At 51.0% G+C, this 26984-nt stretch overlaps 1 protein-coding gene across 1 annotated transcript in view; it reads right to left on the reverse strand.

The window, feature by feature from the left end:
* LOC147090571 (retinal guanylyl cyclase 2-like) overlaps positions 1 to 26984 on the reverse strand; it is a 71824-nt gene that overhangs the window by 23564 nt on the left and 21276 nt on the right. The window contains exons 6-10 of the mRNA XM_085977313.1: positions 24982 to 25122; positions 19744 to 19824; positions 11468 to 11644; positions 7633 to 7789; positions 3426 to 3575 (exon numbers count right to left, since the gene is read on the reverse strand). Coding sequence (XP_085833439.1) covers positions 3426 to 3575; positions 7633 to 7789; positions 11468 to 11644; positions 19744 to 19824; positions 24982 to 25122 — 706 coding nt within the window. The remainder of the gene's footprint in view (positions 1 to 3425; positions 3576 to 7632; positions 7790 to 11467; positions 11645 to 19743; positions 19825 to 24981; positions 25123 to 26984) is intronic.

A 26984-nucleotide genomic window follows, 5' to 3' on the forward strand; every position in this document is an offset into this window, starting at 1 on the left:
CACAGCCTTCTGTGGTAGAGAATTCCACAGGTTCCACCCTCTCAGTGAAGAAATTTCTCCTCATCTCAGTCCTAAATGTCCCACCCCGTATCCTAAGACTGTGACCCCTCGTTCTAGAACCCCCCAGAGCCAGGGGAAACATCCTCCCTGCATCCAGTCTGTCTAGCCCTGTCAGAATTTTATACGTTTCAATGAGATCCCCTCTCATTCTTCTAAACTCGTGAATACAGGCCTCGTCGACCCACTCTCTCCTCATACGACAGTCCTGCCATCCCAGGAATCAGTCTGGTGAACCTTCGCTGCACTTCCTCTATGGTAAGTATATCCTTTCTTAAGTAAGGAGACCAAAACTGCACACAGTACTCCAGGTGTGGTCTCACCAAGGCCCTGTATAACTGTAGTAAGACATCCTTGCTCCTGTACTCAAATCCTCTTGCAATGAAGGCCAACATACCATTTGGCTTCCTAACTGCTTGCTGCACCTGCATGTTTGCTTTCAGTGACTGGTGTACAAGGACACCCAGGTCCCTCTGTACATCAACATTTCCCAATCTATCACCATTTAAATAATACTCTACCTTTCTGTTTTTCCTACTGAAGTGGATAACTTCACAGTTATCCACGTTATACTGCATCTGTTGTTTTTTGTATCTTCACGCTCGCCCCCTTGGAGAACAGTGTAAAGCAGTTGGCAGGCTGATTAACAGTCTGACAGGTCGTGACGTGAACGCTCCTTCCATGGCCGTGACCACCTCTATACCAACGGCAACAGTTCTACCCCTTCAGGTCCCATTGATAAGCAAGCTTGGATGGCCAATTATCAGGAGTGCCATGGACCTGCCTGGTTTAAGCCTAGATTCTCTCGAGTTTAGAAGAATGAAAGGTGATCTCATTGAAACATACACAATTCTTACAGGGCTTGAGCAGTGTAGATGCAGGCAGGATGTGTCCCCCTGGCTGGGGAGTCGAGAACCAGGGGTCACAGACTCAGAATAAGGGGTCGGCCATTTAGGACTGAGGTGAGGAGGAATTTCTTCACTCAGAGGGTGGTGAATCTTTGGAATTCTCTACCCCAGAGGGCTGTGGAGGCTCCGTCATTGAGTATATTCAAGACAGAGATTGATAGATTTTTGAATATTTAGGGAATCAAGAGATATGGGGATAGTGCAGGAAAGTGGAGATGAGGTAGAAGATCAGCCATGATCTTATTAAATGGCGAAGCAGGCTCGAGGGGCCAAATGGCCGACTCCTGCTCCTATTTCTTATGTTCTTATGTTTAGATATGGGACTATTGACGACCAATTTTGTATTTGGTTCCCAATCTCCATCGCCCCTCAGAGTCAACCCAAGCCCAAAAGAGATCCCATTCACATCAGATATAGTTTGTGGGAATAGTGCACATAATGCAACTTCAGTGGGAAACCAAATGCAGTGGATAGTAACCTTTCACAGTGTTGCTACCCAAACAAGACAACCACTCGATGTATCAAGAAACTTGTATTTATATAGCGCCTTTAACATAATAAAACATCCCAAGGCGCTTCACAGGAGCGTTATCAGAAAAAAAAATTGACACCAAGCCACAAAAGGAGATATTAGGACAGGTGATCAAAAGCTTGGTCGAAGAGGTCGGTTTTAAGGAGCGTCTTAAAGGAGGAGAGAGAGGCGGAGAGGTTTAGGGAGGGAATTCCAAAGCTTAGGGCCTGGGCTGCTGAAGGCACGGCCACCAATGGTGGAGCGATTAAAACCGGGGATGGTCAAAAGGCGGAGCGCAGAGGTCCAGGGGAATTATAGGGCAGGAGGAGGTTACAGAGATAGGGAGATGGCGAGGGCTGTGGAGGGATTTGAAAACAAGGACGAGTATTTTGAAATCGAGGCGTTGCTTAACCGGGAGCCAATGTAGGTCAGCAAGCACAGGGGGTAATGGGTGAATGGGACTTGGTGCGAGTTAGGACAGAGGCATCCGAGTTTTGGATGACCTCAAGTTTATGGAGGATGGAATGTGGGAGGCCAGCTGGTAGTGCGTTGGAATAGTCAAGTCTAGAGGTGACAACCAACAACATAGGTTGTAGAAACCTATTTGACCACCAGGGTTAAGATGGCTCAGGGTGTGGAGTAAAGAAAAACTGCTCCCCCAGGAGGAACGATCATAAGTGAATGCAGAGGATCCCAACCCTTTGAGGAAAAGCAAAAAAATAACTTCCCAATGTATAGTTGTGTAGCACTCTCGCTGCTGAGTCAGAAGGTCGTGGGTTCAAGTCAGACTCGAGACACGAGCACAAAATCCAGGCTGACACGCTCAGTGCAGTACTGAGGGAGTGCCGCACTGTCGGAGGGGCAGTACTGAGGGAGTGCCGCCCTGTCGGAGGGGCAGTACTGAGGGAGCGCCGCCCTGTCAGGGGTGCAGTACTGAGAGAACACCGCATTGTCGGAGGGGCAGTACTGAGGGAACGCCGCACTGTCGGTGGGGCAGTCCTGAGGGAGTGCCGCACTGTCAGAGGGGCAGTACTGAGGGAGTGCCGCACTGTCAGAGGGGCAGTACTGAGGGAGTGCCGCACTGTCAGAGGGGCGGTACTGAGGGAACACCGCACTGTCGGAGGAGCAGTACTGAGGGAGCGCCGCACTGTCGGAGGAGCAGTACTGAGGGAGTGCCGCACTGTCGGAGGAGCAGTACTGAGGGAACACCGCACTGTCGGAGGGGCGGTACTGAGGGAGCGCCGCACTGTCGGAGGAGCAGTACTGAGGGAGCGCCGCACTGTCGGAGGAGCAGTACTGAGGGAGTGCCGCACTGTCGGTGGGGCAGTCCTGAGGGAGTGCCGCACTGTCAGAGGGGCAGTACTGAGGGAACGCCGCACTGTCGGAGGAGCAGTACTGAGGGAGTGCCGCACTGTCGGAGGAGCAGTACTGAGGGAGTGCCGCACTGTCGGAGGAGCAGTACTGAGGGAGTGCCGCACTGTCGGAGGAGCAGTACTGAGGGAGCGCCGCACTGTCGGAGGGGCGGTACTGAGGGAGCGCCGCACTGTCGGAGGAGCAGTACTGAGGGAGCGCCGCACTGTCGGAGGAGCAGTACTGAGGGAGCGCTGCACTGTCGGCGGGGCGGTACTGAGGGAGTGCCGCACTGTAGGTGGGGCAGTACTGAGGGAGTGCCGCACTGTCGGAGCGGCAGTACTGAGGGAGTGCCACACTGTCGGAGGGGCAGTACTGAGGGAGCGCTGCACTGTCGGCGGGGCGGTACTGAGGGAGCGCCGCACTGTCGGAGGGGCGGTACTGAGGGAGCGCCGCACTGTCGGAGGTGCTGTCTTTCAGGTGAGACGTTATATGTACGAATTAAGGCCAAACCGCCTTCCCCATCTGTATCTATCCTGCCGGCCTGTGTTTTTGCCCAGATTAAGGTCACAAGTTTCTCCTGCCAGCTCGTTATCTACCGTTTGCAGTCAGCTCCATCATGGAGTATGGCGGTGCCCGCAGGATCAGCTCCTGCATGATGATGGAGAAGCTGTAGACGTCTCCACGGAAGGACCCCTTCTGCTCCAGGATCGAATCTCGGAGGAGTTCCGGTGCCGTCCAAAGCTGGTCTAAAGGAACAAAAAAGCAGGAAATAGAACAGAGGGGGAAATTATCATCGGATCACAATGTACCTTTCGCCGAGCGCTCAATTCTACACAGGCCTGTATATTTTTAAATGTGTTGCACCTGTGTACAAACAGAAGAACACAGTGGCCCAGAAACTCGAGTCTCCACGGGTGAGTACGCACGGGGTACTCACCCGTAGGCCCAATGGAAGTGCCGGTTTCCTGCATGCACTGCGCATGCACGGGAAACCGGCACTTCCGTTCCCCTGAAAGCAGGGGTTCAGAGGTCGAACGCGTGCGCGGGGGAGGCTGCGCGTGCGCATCAAACTTCGTTTTTTTTTTCAGGTTTCTCCGGGAGGGTAAGTCTCCAGAAGTTAGACATATAAAAAGCAGTCGCAAGGCCTGCTTTTAACAAGGTAAGTGGTGAATTAATTAAAATTAAAACATTTTTCCACAGGTTTATTATTTTTAAATACTTTAAAGCAAGGTAAGTTTATTTTTAGCCCCGTTAGAATATAAAATTATTTTTTCCAAAAATTTAAATTATTGTTTAAAATAGTTATTTAATGTAATTTATAATTTATTTTAAAAATTTGATTAAAAAAAAAATTTATTTGGAGGTTTACTGCTATTTTGGGGCCGTAGTATTTATAAGTCTTGACAGCTCTTCCTTATGAATGGAGCATTCCCTGCTCCAATTGGCTCCCCATGGCCCACGTGATCCCAGGGGATGCATCGAACTAACTGCGCCCCTGGGATACACAAGCACTGCGCGCCGGCAGCTAGACCAGGCCCCGGATCGGAATCCCACGCGGGCCCACAGCTCAACGGCCGGCGCGCTAGCTAAGTGCAGGTTGGGGGCTTGCACCCGCGGGAAGCCCCCGACCCAAATTTCTGGGCCAATATTAAGACTGCGTCAGCCGTGGCTCAGTGGGCCTCACTCTGGCCTCCGAGTCAAAAAGTCATGGGTTCAAATCCCACTCCAGATACTTGAGCACAAAAACTAGCCTGACATAAGAACATAAGACGTAGGAGCAGGAGTCGGCCATTTGGCCCCTCGAGCCTGCTCCACCATTCAATAAGATCATGGCTGATCTGATCTTGGCCTCAACTCCACTTCCCTGCCCGCTCCCCATAACCCTTGACTCCCTTACTTTTCAAAAATCTGTCAATCTCCACCTTAAATACATTCAATGACCCAGCCTCCACAGCTCTCTGGGGTAGAGAATGCCAAAGACTCTCGACCCTCTGAGAGAAGAAATTCCTCCTCATCTCCATCTTAAATGGGCGACCCCAAATCCTGAAACTATGCCCCCTAGTTCTAGATTGCCCCATGAGGGGAAGCATCCTCTCAGCATCTACCCTGTCAAGCCCCCTCAGAATCTTATATTTCAATAAGATCACCTCTCATTCTTCTAAACTCCTATGAGTATAGGCCCAACCTGCTCAACCTTTCCTCATAAGACAACCCTTTCATCTCCGGAATCAACCTCGTGAACCTTCTCTGAACTGCCTCCAATGCAAGTATATCCTTCCTTAAATAAGGAGACCAAAACTGTACGCAGTACTCCAGGTGTGGTCTCACCAATGCCCTGTACAGTTGTAGAAAGACTTCCCCACTTTTGTACTCCATCCCCCTTGCAATAAAGGCCAATATCCCATTTGCCTTCCTAATTACTTGCTGTAACTGCATGCTAACATTTTGTGTTTCATGTACGAGGACCCCCAGGTCCCTCTGTACCGCAGCGTTCTGTAGTCTCTCTCCATTTAAATAATATTTTGCTTTTTTATTCTTCCTATCAAAGTGGATAACCTCACATTTTCCCACATTGTACTCCATCTGCCAAATTTTTGCCCACTCACTTAACCTATTTGCAGACGCTTTGTGTCCTCTTCACAACTTGCTTTCCCACCAATCTTTGTATCATCAGCAAATTTGGCAACTCGGTCCCTTCATCCAAGCCATTAATATAGATTGTAAATAGTTGAGGCCCCAGCACTGATCCCTGTGGCATCCCACTAGTTACAGTTTGCCAACCTGAAAATTACCCATTTATTCCAACTCTCTGTTTTCTGTTAGTTAGCCAATCCTCTATCTACGCTAATAAATTACCCCCAACACTGTGAGCTCTTATCTTGTGCAGTAACCTTTTATGTGGCACCTTGTCGAATGCCTTCTGGAAATCCAAATACACTACATCTACTGGTTCCCCTTTATCCACCCTGCTCATTACATCCTCAAAGAACTCTAGTAAATTTGCCAAAACACGATTACCCTTTCATAAAACCATGTTGACTGATTGATTGTATTATGATTTTCTAAATGTCCTGCTATTACTCCCTTAATAATGGATTCCAGCATTTTCCCAATGACAGATGTTAGGCTAACTGACCTATAGTTTCCTGCTTTCTGCTTCCCTCCTTTCTTGAATAGGGGAGTTACATTTGCGGTTTTCAAATCCGCTGGGACCGCTCCAGAATCCAAGGAATTTTGGAAGATTACAACCAATGCATCCACTATCTCTGCAGCCACCTCTTTTAAGACCCTAGGATGCAGGCCATCAGGTCCAGGGGACTTGTCGGCCTTTAGTCCCATTAGTTTGTCTAGTACTTTATCTCTAGTGATAGTCATTGTTTTAAGTTCGTCCTTCCCTATAGCCCCTTGATTATCAATTATTATTGGGATGCTTTTAGTGTCTTCTACCATGAAGACTGATACAAAATATTTGTTCAAAGTCTCTGCCATTTCCCTGTTTCCCATTATTAATTCCCCAGTCTCATACGCTAAGGGACCAACATTTACTTTAGCTACTCTCTTCCTTTTTATATACCTGTAGAAGCTCTTACTGTCTGTTTTTATATTTTTAGCTAGTTTACTCTCATAATCTAGCTTCTCCCTCTATTATTTTTTTAGTCATCCTTTGCTGGTTTCTAAAACATTTCCCAATCCTCTGGCCTACCACTAATCTTTGCAACATTGTACGCCTTTTCTTTTCAATTTGATACCATCCTTAACTTCCTTAGTTAGCCATAGATGGTTCATCCTTCTCTTAGAGTCTTTCTTTCTCACTGGAATAAACCTTTGCTGAGAGTTATGAAATATCTCCTTAAATGTCTGCCACTGCTTATCTACCATCTTACCCTTTAATCTATTTTCCCAGTCCACTTTGGCCAACTCTGTCTTCATACCTTTGTAATTGCCTTTATTTAAGTTTAGGAAATTGGTTCAGACACAAGTTTCTCACCCTCAAACTGAATTTGAAATTCAATCATGCTATGATCACTCTTCCCTAGAGGATGCTGAGGGAGCGCCACACTGTCGGAGGGGCAGTACTGAGGGAGCACCGCACTGTCAGAGGGGCAGTACTGAGGGAGCACCGCACTGTCAGAGGGGCAGTACTGAGGGAGCGCCGCACTGTCGGAGGGGCAGTACTGAGGGAGCGCTGCACTGACGGAGGGGTAGTACTGATCTTTGACCTCAACTCCACCTTCCCACACTATCCCCATATCCCTTGATTCCCTTAATATCCAAAAATCTATCGATCTCAGCCTTGAATAAACTCAACGACTGAGCCTCCACAGCCCTCTGGCGTAGAGAATTCCAAAGATTCACCACCCTCTGATTGAAATAATTTCTCCCCATCTCAGTCCTAAATGGCCGACCCCTTATTCTGAGACTGTGACCCCTGGTTTGATTCTTGGCCCATGCTAAGTTAACTGCAGTTAACCTCAGTATCCGGGGGGGAAAGGGGAATTAACAAGCCAGGGTTTCTGCTCCTGACCATCACCCAGTGACCTCCACTGGACGACAGGCGAGGGCTGAATGGGGCTCAGTTGTGATGCTCGCCGTGGCCAAACCACGTCCTGCACAATAGTCACTGTTCACGAAGAACGTCCACTAGGGCAAGGGCGGCTGCCACCCATGGATGGCTTCTCCAGCAAGGTGCCAGGGCAGTCAAGAGAGGAAGCGAGAAAATTGAACAGATAAGTCTCCCTCTTGTAGAATGAGGCAGGTCACTGGCTACACACGAACAGGGCCGACGGCATTTTGTTTTGTCACCTTCTGGGTTAGGCTCAATCCACATAACCTTCTGAACCTCCAGTAACTCATTGTAGCCATAATCTGTGAGCTTTAGGACAAATCTTCCATCGACCACACAGTTCCTGGATTTCAAACGCCCGTGGACCAGGTCTCGATGATGCAGGAACTTCATGCCCTGTGAAATGGAGTGGACCATCGTAAATCCCAAAGTATCATGGCCGCTGCTTTACAAATGTTCTGGGATCATTACATCCAGCCAAACTGCTACATAGGTAACCCATGTCATCTACATTTAATGCCTAAACCCACAGAGAGAATAGAATTCCATCGAATGTACAGCACAGAAACAGGTCATTCGGCCCAACTGCTCCGTGCTGGTGTATATGCTCCACACCAGCCTCCTCCCAACCCTACTTCATGCAGGTACAGCAAGCAATTAGGAAAGCAAATGGTATGTCGGCCTTTATTACAAGAGGATTTGAGTATAAGAGTAAAGGGGGGGAAAACTCGGTTGCTTTGCGCCTCCCGTTAGCGCTAAGAGGGCGCTAATGGGGCGCAAAGCAACTAGCGCCCAGGCACGGCGATGTTTGTGCTGCTCGCGAAATTGACCAGACATTTTGCGGCGGCGCTAAACACTGCCGCCACGATCTCCTGCGCCTGCAGATCGTGACGTCAGTCGAGCGTGCAATGCCCCGGTTGCGCCCCGGACCGGATATTGAGTGGTGCCCCCTGCCTTACCGCCTGCCGCTAGCAACGACAGGTTGAGGGGAGCGTTTTGCTGTCGGGAAGGGACTGGGGGAGCGCTATTTAAAGGCGGCCGCTTCCTGCCTTCTTTTGCCGGCGACATTTTTGCACCACGCATTCTGAGAGAGAGAGAGAGAGAGAGAGAGTGAGAGACTTCTGCAGAGATTCAACGCTGTGTGAAGGAGTTTTGGGTACTGAGCAGCACTTTGCAGGTTTATTTTGATTTGATCTTCCTTGCATCGATTTAGAAGAGACTGTGGGGGCTGCACTCTGAGCTCTTTCCCTGGGCCTCTCCATTGTTCTTTCCAGCAGATTTGATGTACAGGTCTCTCCAGGCCGAGATTCAAGGCTGCAATGAGCAGGATGTGGATGGAGAGCAAGATCGACCCTCCCCTTTAAGAACTGGCCGGCGCCAGTGTGTCTGTGTTCCATTGCTAACTGACATCACAGGAGTTTCTCGGCGTTAGCACCTTAAGAGAGGTGTGTAGTGCCTGGTTTAGCGCTCCAATCACCTCCAGGGGCGATAGAAGCCAAATTTGCAGTCAGAGGCGATAATTAGCGCCAGGCGCTAAACTTTGCGCCCGGCCAATAATTGCACCCCAAACGGGGTGATCCCGAATTTCTCCCCCAAGATGTCTTACTGCAATTATATAGGGCCCTGGTGAGACCACTCCTGGAGCATTGTGTACAGTTTTGGTCTCCTTACCTAAGGAAGGATATACTTGCCATAGAGGAAGTGCAACGAAGGTTCACCAGACTGATTCCTGGGATGGGGGGAATCGTCCTATGCGGAGAGATTGAGTAGACTAGGCCTATATTCTCTAGAGTTTAGAAGAATGAGAGGTGATCTCATTGAAACATACAAAATTCTTACAGGGTTTGACAGGGTAGATGCAGGGAGGATGTTTCCCCTGGCTGGGGAGTCTAGAACCAGGGGTCACAGTCTCAGAATAAGGGGTCGGCCATTTAGGACTGAGATGAGGAGAAATTTCTTCACTCAGAGGGTGGTGAATCTTTGGAATTCTCTGCCCCAGAGGGCTGTGGAGGCTCAGTTGTTGAGTGTATTCAAGACAGAGATCGATAGATTTTTGAATATTAAGGGAATCGAGGGATATGGAGATAGTGCAGGAAAGTGGAGTTGAGATCGATGATCAGCCATGATCTTACTGAATGGCGGAGCAGGCGCGAAGGGGTCGAAGGTCCTACTCCTGCTCCTATTTCTTCTGTTCTAATAATATGATTGAATTCGATATTAGGTTTGAGGGGGGAGAAGGGGGAGTCACGAACTGAAGTTTTAAATTTAGGCAAGGCGGGCATTGGAGGAATGAGACGGAATGGACCACAGCAGACTGGGCAGAACTCCTAACGGATAAGACTATGGGTGAACAGTGGGAGGGGTTCAAAGAAGTCTTTGGTAGCATCCAAGACCAGACCATACCCCTAAAGGGCAAGTGTGCGACTGATAGCTTTTTTTATTTGCTCCTGGGATGTTGGCATCGCTGGCAAGGCCAGCATTTATTGCCCATCCCTAATTGCCCTCGAGAAGGTGGTGGTGAGCCGCCTTCTTGAACCGCTGCAGTCCGTGTGGTGAAGGTGCTCCCACAGTGCTGTTAGGGAGGGAGTTCCAGGATTTTGACCCAGCGACGATGAAGGATCGGCCGATATATTTCTAAGTCAGGATGGTGTGTGACTTGGAGGGGAACTTGGAGGTGGTGGTGTTCCCATGCACCTGCTGCCCTTGTCCTTCTAGGTGGTAGAGGTCGCGGGTTTGGGAGGTGCTGCCGAAGAAGCCTTGGCGAGTTGCTGCAGTGCATCTTGTAGATGGTACACACTGCAGCCACGGTGCGCCGGTGGTGGAGGGAGTGAATGTTTAAGGTGATGGATGGGGTGCCAATCAAACGGGCTGCTTTGTCCTGGATGGTGTCGAGCTTCTTGAGTGTTGTTGGAGCTGCACTCATCCAGGTAAGTGGAGAGTATTCCATCACACTCCTTACTTGAGCTTTGTAGATGGTGGAAAGGCTTTGGAGAGTCAGGAGGTGAGACACTCGCCGCAGAATACCCAGCCTCTGACCTGCTCTTGTTGCCACAGTATTTATGTGGCTGGTCCAGTTAAGTTTCTGGTCAATGGTGACCCCCAGGATGTTGATGGTGGGGGATTCGGCGATGGTAATGCCCTTGAATGTCAAGGGGAGGTGGTTAGACTCTCTCTTGTTAGAGATAGTCATTGCCTGGCACTTCTGTGGCGCGATTGTTACCTGCCACTTATCAGCCCGAGCCTGAACGCCGTCCAGGTCTTGTTGCATGCGGGCATGGACTGCTTCATTATCTGAGGAGTTGTGAATGGCGCTGAACACTGTGCAGTTATCAGCGAACATCCCCATTTCTGACCTTATGTTGGAGGGAAAGTCATTGATGAAGCAGCTGAAGATGGTTGGGCCGAGGACACTGCCCTGAGGAACTCCTGCAGCGATGCCCAGGGGCTGTGATGATTGACCTTCAATCACCACAACCATCTTCCTTTGTGCTAGTTATGGGACACTCGCCGCAGAATGCCTGATGTAATTAAGCAACAGCTTAAAGCCAGTTTACAGAGAGCGCAGGAAGCAGAGATTGAAAGATCCTAATACAAGACGTAAAATACTGCGGATGCTGGAAATCTGAAATAGACCCGAAACGTTAACTCGGTTTCTCTCTCTCCACAGATGCTGCCTGACCTGCTGAGCATTTCCAGCAATCTCTGTCTTTATTAAAAGGTCCGAGTTCTGAGGAAGGGGTAGAGAGATACTTCAACTGTGACAGGAGGTGAGAGATGGTGGGAGGCTTATTGAGATATTTAAAATACTAGAAAAGGTTAATCTGAAACAATGGCCCTGATTCGAACTCCGTGCGGGATTAGGGCGGGCAGTTGGCGAGCTGGACTCGTGCCCGGGCTATTTCATCTCCCAGAACTCCTGAACTCAGTTCACTTCCTGCCCGGGGATAGCGTAATTGCATTTCGCCCGCTAACATTTCTATTTCGCTCTGTCCGTACATAGCCAGAAATGAGCATCCCTCTAAAGGGATCTGTCAATCAACGGACAAACCCTTTGATCGAGCGGTGGTCTTTTACCTTGATCAGGTCGAGCAGGAGGGAGGACTTGAACATCCAGTCAAGCTTCATGTCTTCGTTTGCGATGAGGTCTTCCAGACTCCCCCTGGAGCAATGCTCGGTGACAACAGCAAGGAGGCCACAGTCATGGAAAAGGCCCAGGAACGGATTCACATTCTCATGCCTCATTTCCTGGATCTGGAAGGACCATTTATATCTCTTGTTACACAGTATTTCCACCACAGAAACAGGCCATTCAGCCCAACTGGTCCGTGCCGGCGTGTGTGCCCCGCACAAGCCTCCTCCCACCCCTCGGTCAGCAGTGGCTCAGTGGGTAGCACACTCGCCTCCGAGTCAGGAAGTTGTCGGTTCAAGTCCCACTCCAGGGACTTCAGTACATAAAGCAAGGCGGACACTCCCAGTGCAGCGCTGAGGGAGCACCACAATGTCGGAGGGGCCAGTACTGAGGGAGCACAGCACTGTCGGAGGGGCAGTACTGAGGGAGCACAGCACTGTCGGAGGGGCAGTACTGAGGGAGCACAGCACTGTCGGAGGGGCAGTACTGAGGGAGCGCCGCACTGTCGGAGGGGCAGTACTGAGGGAGCACAGCACTGTCGGAGGGGCAGTACTGAGGGAGCACAGCACTGTCGGAGGGGCAGTACTGAGGGAGCACCACAATGTCGGAGGGGCCAGTACTGAGGGAGCACAGCACTGTCGGAGGGCCAGTACTGAGGGAGCGCCGCACTGTCGGAGGGGCAGTACTGAGGGAGCACAGCACTGTCGGAGGGGCAGTACTGAGGGAGCGCCGCACTGTCGGAGGGGCAGTACTGAGGGAGCACAGCACTGTCGGAGGGCCAGTACTGAGGGAGCGCCACACTGTCGGAGGGGCAGTGCTGAGGGAGCGCCACACTGTTGGAGGGGCAGGACTTAGGGAGCGCCACACTGTCGGAGGGGCAGTACTGAGGGAGCACTGCACTGTCGGAGGGGCAGTACTGAGGGAGCACCGCACTGTCGGAGGGGCAGTACTGAGGGAGCGCCGCACTGTCGGGGGGCAGTACTGAGGGAGCGCCACACTGTCGGAGGAGCAATACTGAGGGAGCGCCGCACTGTCGGAGGGGCAGTACTGAGGGAGCGCCGCACAGTCGGAGGGGCAGTGCTGAGGGAGTGCCGCACTGTCGGAGGGGCAGTACTGAGGGAGCGCCGCACTGTCGGAGGGGCAGTACTGAGGGAGCGCCGCACTGTCGGAGGGGCGGTAATGAGGGAGCGTCGTACTGTCGGAGGGGCGGTACTGAGGGAGCGCCGCACTGTCTGAGGGGCGGTACTGAGGGAGCGCCGCACTGTCGGAGGGGCGGTACTGAGGGAGCGCCGCACTGTCGGAGGGGCAGTACTGAGGAAGCACTTCACTGTCGGAGGGGCAGTACTGAGGGAGTGCCGCACTGTCGGAGGGGCAGTACTGAGGGAGCGCCGCACTGTCGGAGGGGCAGTACTGAGGGAGCGCCGCACTGTCGGAGGGGCAGTACTGAGGGATTGGAGATGGAGGGAGAGAGAGTGAGGGATTGGAGGTGGAGGGAGAGACACTGAGGGATTGGAGATGGAGGGAGAGAGAGAGAGACTGAGGGATTGGAGGTGGAGGGAGAGACACTGAGGGATTGGAGATGCAGGGAGAGAGAGACACTGAGGGATTGGAGATGGAGGGAGAGAGAGACTGAGGGATTGGAGATGGAGGGAGAGAGAGACTGAGGGATTGGAGATGGAGGGAGAGAGACTGAGGGATTGGAGATGGAGGGAGAGAGACTGAGGGATTGGAGATGGAGGGAGAGACACTGAGGGATAGGAGATGGAGGGAGAGAGAGACTGAGGGATTGGAGATGGAGGGAGAGAGACTGAGGGATTGGAGATAGAGGGAGAGAGACTGAGGGATTGGAGATGGAGGGAGAGACACTGAGGGATTGGAGATGGAGGGAGAGAGACTGAGGGATTGGAGATGGAGGGAGAGAGTGACTGAGGGATTGGAGATGGAGGAAGAGACACTGAGGGATTGGAGATGGAGGGAGAGAGAGACTGAGGGATTGGAGATGGAGGGAGAGAGACTGAGGGATTGGAGATGGAGGGAGAGAGACTGAGGGATTGGAGATGGAGGGAGAGAGACTGAAGGATTGGAGATAGAGGGAGAGAGACACTGAGGGATTGGAGATGGAGGAAGAGACACTGAGGGATTGGAGATGGAGGGAGAGAGAGACTGAGGGATTGGAGATGGAGGCAGAGAGAGACTGAGGGATTGGAGATGGAGGGAGAGAGACTGAGGGATTGGAGATGGAGGGAGAGACACTGAGGGACTGGAGATGGAGGGAGAGAGACTGAGGGATTGGAGATGGAGGGAGAGAGACTGAGGGATTGGAGATGGAGGGAGAGACACTGAGGGATTGGAGATGGAGGGAGAGAGACTGAGGGATTGGAGATGGAGGGAGAGAGACTGAGGGATTGGAGATGGAGGGAGAGAGACTGAGGGATTGGAGGTGGAGGGAGAGAGACTGAGGGATTGGAGATGGAGGGAGAGACACTGAGGGATTGGAGATAGAGGGAGAGACACTGAGGGATTGGAGATGGAGGGAGAGACACTGAGGGATTGGAGATGGAGGGAGAGAGACTGAGGGATTGGAGATGGAGGGAGAGACTGAGGGATTGGAGATGGAGGGAGAGTGACTGAGGGATTGGAGATGGAGGGAGAGAGACTGAGGGATTGGAGATGGAGGGAGAGAGACTGAGGGAATGGAGATGGAGGGAGAGAGACTGAGGGATTGGAGATGGAGGGAGAGAGAGACTGAGGGATTGGAGATGGAGGGAGAGATACTGAGGGATTGGAGATGGAGGGAGAGACACTGAGGGATTGGAGATGGAGGGAGAGAGACTGAGGGATTGGAGATGGAGGGAGAGACACTGAGGGATTGGAGATGGAGGGAGAGAGACTGAGGGATTGGAGATGGAGGGAGAGAGAGACTGAGGGATTGGAGATGGAGGGAGAGACTCTGAGGGATTGGAGATGGAGGAGAGAGACTGAGGGATTGGAGATGGAGGGCGAGAGACTGAGGGATTGGAGATAGAGGGAGAGACACTGAGGGATTGGAGATGGAGGAGAGAGACTGAGGGATTGGAGATGGAGGGAGAGAGACTGAGGGATTGGAGATGGAGGGAGAGACACTGAGGGATTGGAGATGGAGGGAGAGACACTGAGGGATTGGAGATGGAGGGAGAGACACTGAGGGATTGGAGATGGAGGGAGAGACACTGAGGGATTGGAGATGGAGGGAGAGAGAGACTGAGGGATTGGAGATGGAGGGAGAGAGACTGAGGGATTGGAGATGGAGGGAGAGACTGAGGGATTGGAGATGGAGGGAGGGACACTGCGGGATTGGAGATGGAGGAAGTTAGACACTCAGGGATTGGAGATGGAGGGAGAGACACTGAGGGATTGGAGATAGAGGGAGAGAGACACTGAGGGATTGGAGATGGAGGGAGAGACACTGCGTGATTGGAGATGGGGGAGAGACACTGAGGGATTGGAGATGGAGGGAGAGACACTGAGGGATTGGAGATGGAGGGAGAGTCACTGAGGGATTGGAGATGGAGGGAGAGAGACTGAGGGATTGGAGATGGAGGGAGAGAGAGACTGAGGGATTGGAGATGGAGGGAGACACACTGTGGGATTGGAGATGGGGGAGAGATACTGAGGGATTGGAGATGGAGGGAGAGACACTGAGGGATTGGAGATGGAGGGAGAGTCACTGAGGGATTGGAGATGAAGGGAGAGACACTGAGGGATTGGAGATGGAGGGAGAGAAACTGAGGGATTGGAGATAGAGGGAGAGACACTGAGGAATTGGAGATGGAGGGAGAGACACTGAGGGATTGGAGATGGAGGGAGAGAGACTGAGGGATTGGAGATGGAGGGAGAGACACTGAGGGATTGGAGATGGAGGGAGAGACACTGAGGGATTGGAGATGGAGCGAGAGAGACTGAGGGATTGGAGATAAAGGGAGAGACACTGAGGGATTGGAGATGGAGGGAGAGAGACTGAGGGATTTGAGATGGAGGGAGAGAGACTGAGGGATTGGAGATGGAGGGAGAGAGACTGAGGGATTGGAGATGGAGGGAGAGAGACTGAGGGATTGGAGATGCAGGGAGAGAGAGACACTGAGGGATTGGAGATGGAGGGAGAGAGAAACTGAGGGATTGGAGATGGAGGGAGAGAGAGACTGAGGGATTGGAGATGGAGGGAGAGAGACTGAGGGATTGGAGATGGAGGGAGAGACACTGAGGGATAGGAGATGGAGGGAGAGAGAGACTGAGGGATTGGAGATGGAGGGAGAGAGACTGAGGGATTGGAGATAGAGGGAGAGAGACTGAGGGATTGGAGATGGAGGGAGAGACACTGAGTGATTGGAGATGGAGGGAGAGAGACTGAGGGATTGGAGATGGAGGGAGAGAGTGACTGAGGGATTGGAGATGGAGGAAGAGACACTGAGGGATTGGAGATGGAGGGAGAGAGAGACTGAGGGATTGGAGATGGAGGGAGAGAGACTGAGGGATTGGAGATGGAGGGAGAGAGACTGAGGGATTGGAGATGGAGGGAGAGAGACTGAAGGATTGGAGATAGAGGGAGAGAGACACTGAGGGATTGGAGATGGAGGAAGAGACACTGAGGGATTGGAGATGGAGGGAGAGAGAGACTGAGGGATTGGAGATGGAGGCAGAGAGAGACTGAGGGATTGGAGATGGAGGGAGAGAGACTGAGGGATTGGAGATGGAGGGAGAGACACTGAGGGACTGGAGATGGAGGGAGAGAGACTGAGGGATTGGAGATGGAGGGAGAGAGACTGAGGGATTGGAGATGGAGGGAGAGACACTGAGGGATTGGAGATGGAGGGAGAGAGACTGAGGGATTGGAGATGGAGGGAGAGAGACTGAGGGATTGGAGATGGAGGGAGAGAGACTGAGGGATTGGAGGTGGAGGGAGAGAGACTGAGGGATTGGAGATGGAGGGAGAGACACTGAGGGATTGGAGATAGAGGGAGAGACACTGAGGGATTGGAGATGGAGGGAGAGACACTGAGGGATTGGAGATGGAGGGAGAGAGACTGAGGGATTGGAGATGGAGGGAGAGACTGAGGGATTGGAGATGGAGGGAGAGTGACTGAGGGATTGGAGATGGAGGGAGAGAGACTGAGGGATTGGAGATGGAGGGAGAGAGACTGAGGGAATGGAGATGGAGGGAGAGAGACTGAGGGATTGGAGATGGAGGGAGAGAGAGACTGAGGGATTGGAGATGGAGGGAGAGATACTGAGGGATTGGAGATGGAGGGAGAGACACTGAGGGATTGGAGATGGAGGGAGAGAGACTGAGGGATTGGAGATGGAGGGAGAGACACTGAGGGATTGGAGATGGAGGGAGAGAGACTGAGGGATTGGAGATGGAGGGAGAGAGAGACTGAGGGATTGGAGATGGAGGGAGAGACACTGAGGGATTGGAGATGGAGGAGAGAGACTGAGGGATTGGAGATGGAGGGCGAGAGACTGAGGGATTGGAGATAGAGGGAGAGACACTGAGGGATTGGAGATGGAGGAGAGAGACTGAGGGATTGGAGATGGAGGGAGAGAGACTGAGGGATTGGAGATGGAGGGAGAGACACTGAGGGATTGGAGATGGAGGGAGAGACACTGAGGGATTGGAGATGGAGGGAGAGAGAGACTGAGGGATTGGAGATGGAGGGAGAGAGACTGAGGGATTGGAGATGGAGGGAGAGACTGAGGGATTGGAGATGGAGGGAGAGACACTGAGGGATTGGGAGATGGAGGGAGAGACACTGAGTGATTGTAGATGGAGGGAGAGACACTGAGGGATTGGAGATGGAGGGAGAGACACTGAGGGATTGGAGATGGAGGGAGAGAGAGACTGAGGGATTGGAGATGGAGGGAGAGAGACTGAGGGATTGGAGATGGAGGGAGAAACTGAGGGATTGGAGATGGAGGGAGGGACACTGCGGGATTGGAGATGGAGGAAGTTAGACACTCAGGGATTGGAGATGGAGGGAGAGACACTGAGGGATTGGAGATAGAGGGAGAGAGACACTGAGGGATTGGAGATGGAGGGAGAGACACTGCGTGATTGGAGATGGGGGAGAGACACTGAGGGATTGGAGATGGAGGGAGAGACACTGAGGGATTGGAGATGGAGGGAGAGTCACTGAGGGATTGGAGATGGAGGGAGAGAGACTGAGGGATTGGAGATGGAGGGAGAGAGAGACTGAGGGATTGGAGATGGAGGGAGAGACACTGTGGGATTGGAGATGGGGGAGAGATACTGAGGGATTGGAGATGGAAGGAGAGACACTGAGGGATTGGAGATGGAGGGAGAGTCACTGAGGGATTGGAGATGAAGGGAGAGACACTGAGGGATTGGAGATGGAGGGAGAGAAACTGAGGGATTGGAGATAGAGGGAGAGACACTGAGGAATTGGAGATGGAGGGAGAGACACTGAGGGATTGGAGATGGAGGGAGAGAGACTGAGGGATTGGAGATGGAGGGAGAGACACTGAGGGATTGGAGATGGAGGGAGAGACACTGAGGGATTGGAGATGGAGGGAGAGAGACTGAGGGATTGGAGATAAAGGGAGAGACACTGAGGGATTGGAGATGGAGGGAGAGAGACTGAGGGATTTGAGATGGAGGGAGAGAGACTGATGGATTGGAGATGGAGGGAGAGAGACTGAGGGATTGGAGATGGAGGGAGAGAGACTGAGGGATTGGAGATGGAGGGAGAGACACTGAGGGATTGGAGATGGAGGGAGAGACACTGAGGGATTGGAGATGGAGGGAGAGACACTGAGGGATTGGAGATGGAGGGAGAGACACTGAGGGAATGGAGATGGAGGGAGAGACACTGAGGGATTGGAGATGGAGGGAGAGACACTGAGGGATTGGAGATAGAGGGAGAGAGACACTGAGGGATTGGAGATGGGGGAGAGACACTGAGGGATTGGAGATGGAGGGAGAGACACTGAGGGACTGGGGATGGAGGGAGAGAGACTGAGGGTTTGGAGATGGAGGGAGAGACACTGAGGGATTGGAGATGGAGGGAGAGACACTGAGGGACTGGGGATGGAGGGAGAGAGACTGAGGGATTGGAGATGGAGGGAGAGACACTGAGGGACTGGAGATGAAGGGAGAGACAATGAGGGACTGGAGATAGAGGGAGAGACTGAGGGATTGGAGATGGAGGGAGAGAGAGACTGAGGGATTGGAGGTGGAGGGAGAGACACTGAGGGATTGGAGATGGAGGGAGAGAGAGACTGAGGGATTGGAGATGGAGGGAGAGAGAGACTGAGGGATTGGAGATAGAGGGAGAGAGACTGAGGGATTGGAGATGGAGGGAGAGAGACTGAGGGATTGGAGATGGAGGGAGAGAGACTGAGGGATTGGAGATGGAGGGAGAGAGAGACTGAGGGATTGGAGATGGAGGGAGAGACACTGAGGGATTGGAGATGGAGGGAGAGAGAGACTGAGGGATTGGAGATGGAGGGAGAGAGACTGAGGGATTGGAGATAGAGGGAGAGACACTGAGGGATTGGAGATGGAGGGAGTGAGACACTGAGGGATTGGAGATGGAGGGAGAGACACTGAGGGATTGGAGATGGAGGGAGAGAGACTGAGGGATTGGAGATAGAGGGAGAGACACTGAGGGATTGGAGATGGAGGAGAGACACTGAGGGATTGGAGATGGAGGGAGAGAGACTGAGGGATTGGAGATGGAGGGAGTGAGACTGAGGGATTGGAGATGGAGGGAGAGACACTGAGGGATTGGAGATAGAGGGAGAGACACTGAGGGACTGGAGATGGAGGGAGAGAGAGACTGAGGGATTGGAGATGGAGGGAGAGACACTGAGGGATTGGAGATGGAGGGAGTGAGACTGAGGGATTGGAGATGGAGGGAGAGACACTGAGGGACTGGAGATGGAGGGAGAGAGACACTGAGGGACTGGAGATGGAGGGAGAGAGACACTGAGGGACTGGAGATGGAGGGAGAGAGACACTGAGGGACTGGAGATGGAGGGAGAGACTGAGGGATTGGAGATGGAGGAGAGACACTGATGTTAATTATATTGAGGCAATTAACATTGGCCAAAAACACACTTTAGGCTCATCAGCAAGTGGAATCTTCCCGCTCCTGGTTCTTAAGCAGGTTTGATTTTGCTCAGGAATTAAAATCAAGAATTTTTAAAAAGGGTGACAATATCTCACCTTGGAGAAAACCGTTTTAGTTGATCGCTTAATCTCAGTAAATTTTCCATCGATGATCTTCTTCAGCCAAACCCAGTCTCCCTGTGGGAAACAGATCACAGATTCTACCAACCAATAGAAACTTAGAGTACGGCAGGAGGCCGTTCATCCCTTCATTCCTGTGCCGGCTCTTTGATAGCGCCATCCCATCAGTCCCACTCCCCCCTGCTCTTTCCCTAGAGCCCTGCAAATCTTTACCCCTTCCAATATTTATCCAATTCCCCTTTTGAAAGTTACTATTGAATCTGCTTCCACCGCCCTTTCAGGCAGCGCGTTCCAGATCACAACAACTCGCTGCGTAAGAAAAATGTCTCCTCATCTCCCCCTCTGGTTCTTTGGCCAATGGTCTTCAATCTGTGTCCTCTGGTTACTGACCCTCCTGCCAGTGGAAACTCCTTCTCCCTATTCCCTCATAATTTTAAACGCCTCCATTAAATCTCCCCTTATCCTTCTCTGCTCTAAGGAGAACAACCCCAGCTCTTCCCGTCTCTCCACGTAACTGAAGTCCCTCATCCCTGGTACCATTCTAGTAAATCCCCACTCCAAAGCCTTCACATCCTTCCTAAAGTGCGGGGCCCAGAAGTGGACACAATATTCTAGCTGTGGCCTAACCCGTGATTTACATAGAAACATAGAAGATAGGAGCAGGAGTAGGCCATTCGGCCCCTCGAGCCTGCTCCGCCATTCAATGAGATCATGGCTGATCATCCAAATTCAGTACCCTGTCCCTGCCTTCTCCCCATATCCCTCGATCCCTTTAGCCTTAAGAAATATATCCAACTCCTCCTTGAATATATTTAATGAACTGGCCTCCACCGCCCTCTGTGGCAGAGAATTCCACAGGTTCACCACTCTCTGGGTGAAGAAATTCCTCCTCATTTCAGTCCTAAATGGCTTCCCCCTTATCCTTAGACTATGGCCCCTGGTTCTGGACTCCCCGGCCATCAGAAACATCCTTCCTGCATCTAGTCTGTCCAGGTCTGACAGAATTTTATAGGTTTTGATGAGATCCCCTCTCAATCTTCTAAATTCCAGTGAGTATAAGCCCAATCGACCCAATCTCTCCTCGTACGTCATTCCTGCCATCCCAGGTATCAGCCTGGTGAATCTTCGCTGCACTCCTTCCATGGCAAGAACACCCTTCCTCAGATAAGGAAACAGCACCTCCGACAGTGCAGCACTCCCTCAGCACTGCATTGGAGTGTCAGCCTAGCTTTATGTCCCCTGGAGTGGGACTTGAACCCACAACCTTCTGACTCAGAGGCAAGGGTGCTACCCACTGAGCCACAGCTGACACTTATAAAGGCTCAGCATAACTTCGACAGTTTACATGCAGTTACATATATACAAAATGGATGGGAGCTTCATCAAGTGCTTTGGGACGTCCGGTGGTCGTGAATGGTGCTATAGAAATGCAGGTCTGCCTTTTTGTTCCAATTAGCCATGCCTGTTGATGCCGAACACAGAGATGGGGGCCCATGTCCATGACTGAAATTGCCCACGTGCTCACTCCTCCCATTTGAACCCTCTCTTAATTCTCTTAATTGTCAGCTGTGACTCAGTGGGCAGCACACGCGCCTCTGAGTTCAGAAGGTTGTGGGCTCGAGTCCCACACCAGGGACTTGAGCACATAAAATCTAGGCTGACACTCCAGTGCAATGCTGAGGGAGCGCCGTACTGTCAGAGGTGTGTCTTTCGAATGAGACGTTAAACCGAGGCCCCGTCTGCTCTCTCGGGTGCACGTAAAAGATCCCATGGCACTATTTCAAAGAAGAGCAGGGGAGTTATCCCTGGTGTCCCAGCCAATATTTATCCCTCAATCAACATAACAAAATCGAAGATTACCTGGTCATTATCACATTGCTGTGTGTGGGATCTTGCTGTGTGCAAATTGGCTGCCGCGTTTCCCACATTACAGCAGTGACTCCACTTCAAATGTACTTCATTGACTGTAAAGCGCTTTGAGACGTCCGGTGGTCGTGAAAGACGCTATATAAATGCAAGTCTTTCTTTTCTTAATTCTCTTTATCGCAGTCGCGCAAATTTGTAATTTGCGTAGGCAAACCCACGATCCCTACAAGCATAGCCTACAACTTTAGAGTATGCTTGGGAATGAGTAGCATGACTCAGGGTTAACTATTCACCCTTTTGCGGCAAAATTGGTACTGGATCGTATGTAGGACTGAAAATATATCACTCTTAAAGAAAAAAGAAAACTTTTTTGTAACAGGCTAATTTTCTACCCGGATTTATTTACAAATATAATTACTAACAGAAGCAAACAACACACGCATGGTATTAAACAGAACTGTACAGTATTAGAAGCCTTCAAGGGGTTACCTAATAAATCAGTCCATCGCATCTCTTTGTATTCTGCTTAAACTAAGGACAGAGAAAGGCTAGCAGAATGGGCAGACAAGCGGCAGATGGAATTTAATACAGAGAAGTGTGAGGTGATGCATTTTGGCAGAAGGAACAGGGAGAGGCAATATACACTTAATGGCACAGTTTTAAAGAGTGTGCAGGGACAGAGGGACCTGGGAGTTAATGTGCATAGGTCCCTGAAGGTGGCGGGACATATTGAGAGAGCGGTTAGCAAAGCATACGGGATCTTGGGCTTCATAAATAGAGGTATTGAGTACAAAAGTAGAGAAGTTAGGCTGAACCTTTATAAAGCGCTGGTTAGGTCAAAACTGGAGTATTGCGTCCAGTTCTGGTCACCACACTTTAGGAAGGATGTGAAGGCCCTTGAGAGGGTGCAGAGGAGATTTAACGGAATGGTTCTGGGGATGGGGGATCTTAGCAACAAGGATAGGTTGGAGAAGCTGGATTTGTTTTCATTAGAGCAAAGGAGGTTGAGGGGTGATTTGATAGAGGTGTACAAGATTATGACGGGTTTGGATAAGCTAGACGGGGAAAGGTTGTTCCCACTAGTTGATGGTATAAGGACTAGACTAGATTTAAGGTTTTGGGCAAGAGATACAGGGGGGACGTGAGGAAACATTTTTTTACGCAGCGAGTGGTGAGGACCTGGAATTTGCTGCTGACGGAAGTGGTGGAAGCGGAGACACTCAATGTTTTCAAGGGGAGACTGGATAGGCACTTGAGGGAAATAAACTTGCAGGGCTACGGGGGAGCGGGACTGACTGGATTGCTCTAAAGCGAGCCGGCATGGACTCGATGGGCCGAATGACCTCCTCCTGTGCTGTTATTGCTATATGAATCTCTATGACGTCCTTCTCAACAGCGAAAAGGTGGAGGAGTTGCAGTCTTTGGCGGAATTACCTAAATGCGAGTTTACCAAGTGTAGTGTGTTCCTATGCAGCGCTGCCCCCACAGCCAAGACAGTCAGTTGCCAGTTGAGACAGAGAGCGGTGGCCATTATGAAAAATACAGAGATGCAATGGACCTTTTAAGCTATGAGTAAAACCAAAGATAAACGTCCATTTTTGTCCCAGCTACTTAAGAACAGAAGAAATAGGAGCAAGAGTAGGCCATATGGCCCCTCGAGCCTGCTCCACCATTCAATAAGATCATCTTCTACCTCATCTCCCCTTTCCTGCACTATCCCCATATCCCTTGATTCCCTTAATATTCAAAAATCTATCGATCCCTGTCTTGAATATACTCAATGACGGAGCCTTCACTGCCCCCTGGGGTCGAGAATTCCAAAGATTCGCCACCCTCTTGAGTGAAGAAATTTCTCCTCATCTCAGTCCTAAATGGCCGACCCCTTATCCTGAGACTGTGACCCCTGGTTCTAGACTCCCCAGCCAGGGGAAACGTCCTCCCTGCATCTACCCTGTCAATCCCTGTAAGAATTTTGTATGTTTCAATGAGGTCACCTCTCATTCTTCTAAACTCCAGGGAATATAGGCCTAGTCTACTCAATCTCTCCTCATAGGACAATCCCCCCATCCCAGGAACCAGTCTGGTGAACCTTCGTTGCACTCCCTCTATGGCAGGTATATCCTTCCTTAGGTAAGTCGACCAAAACTGTACACAATACTCCAGATGTGGTCTCACCAGGGCCCATTATAATTGCAGGAAGACGCCTTTACTTTTATACTCAAATCCTCTTGTAATAAAGGCCAACATACCATTTGCTTTCCTAATTGCTTGCTGTACCTGTATGTTAACTTTCAGTGATGGGTGTACAAGGACACCCAGGTCCCCCTGAACACCAACATTTCCCGATCTCTCACCATTTAAAAAATACTCTGCTTTTCTATTTTTCCTATCAAAGTGGATAACTTCACATTTCTCCACATTATATTCCATTTGCCATGTTCTTGCCCACTCACTTAGCCTGTCTATATCCCCTTGAAGCCTCCTTGTATCCTCTTCACAACTTACATTCCCACCCAGCTATCGATATCAGTCTTGAATATACTCAATGACTGTGGTAGAGAATTCTAAAGATTCACAACCCTCTGAATGAAGAAATTCCTCCTCATCTCAGTCCTAAATGGCCGACCCCTTATTCTGAGACTATGGCCCCTGGTTCTAGACTCTCCAGCCAGGGGAAACATCCTCTTAGCATCAACCCTGTCAATCCCCCCTCAGAATCTCATATGTTCCAATGAGATCACCTCTCATTCTGCTAAACTCCAGAGAGTATAGGCCCATTCTACTCAATCTCTCATCATAGGGCAGCCCTCTCATCCCAGGAATCAATCTAGTGAATCTCCGTTGCACTCTCTCCAAGGCAAGAACATCCTTCCTCAGATAAGTTCTCCCGAACTCAGCCAGACTGTAAAGGTTGGGCGCCAGAACGAAGTGGAGGCGGGGGCTTTCATGGAGGGGGAAATTGGACGCTGAGTCAACTCAGACTGCGTTCTCCGCTCCCAAGAACTCTACCGAACAAAACTGGTGGATACACAGGAGCAGGTGGGCGTTGGCGCTGTGCATGGAGAGATCCTCCCGAGTGCCAGTAAAAGAGGTGGAAGGAAAGGAAGAACCTGCATTTATATAGCGCCTTTCACAACCTCAGCATGTCCCTGAGAGTTTGACAGCCAAGGAAGTCCTTTTTGTAGTCACTGTTGTAATGTAGCAAAAACCAATAATTGGGGCGGGGGGGGGCGCGGTGGAGAACTACTAAATTGGCAAATAAATAAAGGTTCTTGTCAAGTATTTGACTCGTCGTAAAAACACCGCCATCGGCCGCATTGCAGGCCCGAGAGAGCGCAAGAATTTTACCTCATAGATGGCCACGTTGCTGGTTTCTGGGGTCGCCGCCGGGAGACTTTTTCCCGAGATGGAATGTTTGGGGGTTTTGATGCTTTTGAAGTCCGAGACGCTTTTCCCCACGACGCTGGCTTCATTCTCACCGGTCAGTCTCTGGAACATAAAAATGGAGGAATTTTTTTTAGGAACAGCACGAGGCCCCTCGGCCCAACAAGCCTCACCTTCATGATGGACCGATCCCACCAGCCCATCTTCTCACCAATCCACCTGATCCTCGTCGCTCCAGAGATTGATCGAACTATCCGAGTGAGCTGTTGTTCCTGGCCACGTCCAGTCTTCCCGTGTAACTTACTCCACCACTCTATTCCTATTTAGTTGAGAAAGTTCCTGCCTGACCTCCCTACTAAGTCCTAACCTCCTCCTTTGTAAACCTGTCCCGTAGTATTTGAACAATTTGACCGGTATTTTTTTTCTTATTCATTCATGGGATGTGGGCGTCGCTGCCAAGTCCAGCATTTATTGCCCATTCCTAATTTCCCTTGAGAAGGTGGTGGTGAGCCGCCTTCTTGAACCGCTGCAGTCCGTGTGGTGAAGATGCTCCCACAGTGCTGTTAGGGAGGGAGTTCCAGGATTTTGACCCAGCGATGATGAAGGAACGGCGATATATTTCCAAGTGGGGGGTCTAGAATGAGGGGTCACAGTCTCAGGATACAGGGTAGGACATTTAGGACTGAGATGAGGAGGAATTTCTTCACTCAGAGGATGGTGAACCTGTGGAATTCTCTACCACAGAAGGCTGTGGAAAACAATTCAAGAAGGCGATCGATAGATTTCTAGACACAAAAAGCATCAAGGGGTATGGGGAGAGAGTGGGAATATGGTATTGAGATAGAGGATCAGCCAAGATCATATTGAATGGCAGAGCAGGCTCGAAGGGCCGAATGGCCTACTCCTGCTCCTATTTTTCTATGTTTCTAAGGCAGGATGGTGTGTGACTTGGAGTGGAACTTGGAGGTGGTGGTATTCCCATGCGCCTGCTGCCCTTGTTCTTCTAGGTGGTAAAGGTCGTGGGTTTGGGAGGTGCTGCCGAAGAAGCCTTGGCGAGTTGCTGCAGCGCATCTTGTAGATGGTACACACTGCAGCCACGGTGCACCGGTGGTGGAGGGAGTGAATGTTTAGGGTGGTAGATGGGGTGCCAATCAAGCGGGCTGCTTTGTCCTGGATGGTGTCGAGCTTCGTGAGTGTTGTTGGAGCTGCACTCATCCAGGCAAGTGGAGAGTATTCCATCACACTCCTGACTTGTGCCTTGTAGATGGTGGGAAGGCTTTGGGGAGTTAGGTGAGTTACTCACCGCAGGATACCTAGCCTCTGACCTGCTCTTGTAGCCACAGTATTTACGTGGCTGGTCCAGTTAAGTTTCTGGTCAATGGCCACAAACTGATCACAGCTTAGTCCAGTTACCATAAAACCTGATCCGAGTCTAGAATTGCAATTGATCAAAGTGCTTGTTGTTCAATCCCACCAAATTCCTCATTGTTTTCACACTTGCTCCCATAGTTACATGGGAGCCAAGCATCTCCCATGGGCTCTCACAGTATAGAATCCTAGCGCACCAAAACCCATTCCCACTCACTGCCATTGTATAGAATCTATGGAGGGATTTGAGGTTTTTTTTATATTCGTTCACGGGATGTGGGCATCGCTGGCCAGGCCGGCATTTATTGCCCGTCCCAAATTGCCCCTCGAGAAGTTGGTGGTGGTGAGCCGCCTTCTTGAACCGCTGCAGTCCGTGTGATGAAGGTACACCCAGAGTGCTGACTTTGTTGTAGTGGCTTGTTACAACTGAGGGATCTTTTCAGAGGGCAGTTAAGAGTCAAACACATTGCTGTGGGTCTGGAGTCACATATCGGCCAGACCGGGCAAGGACGGCAGATTTCCTTCCCTAAAGAACATTAGTGAACCAGGTGGGTCTTTATGACAATCCGGTAGTTTCATGGTCACCATTACTGACGCTA

The sequence above is a fragment of the Somniosus microcephalus genome, unplaced genomic scaffold (assembly GCF_052327205.1).
Source record: "Somniosus microcephalus isolate GS21.2 unplaced genomic scaffold, FLI_Smic_1.0 unresolved_chr4, whole genome shotgun sequence".
NCBI classification, from domain to species: Eukaryota; Metazoa; Chordata; class Chondrichthyes; order Squaliformes; family Somniosidae; genus Somniosus; species Somniosus microcephalus.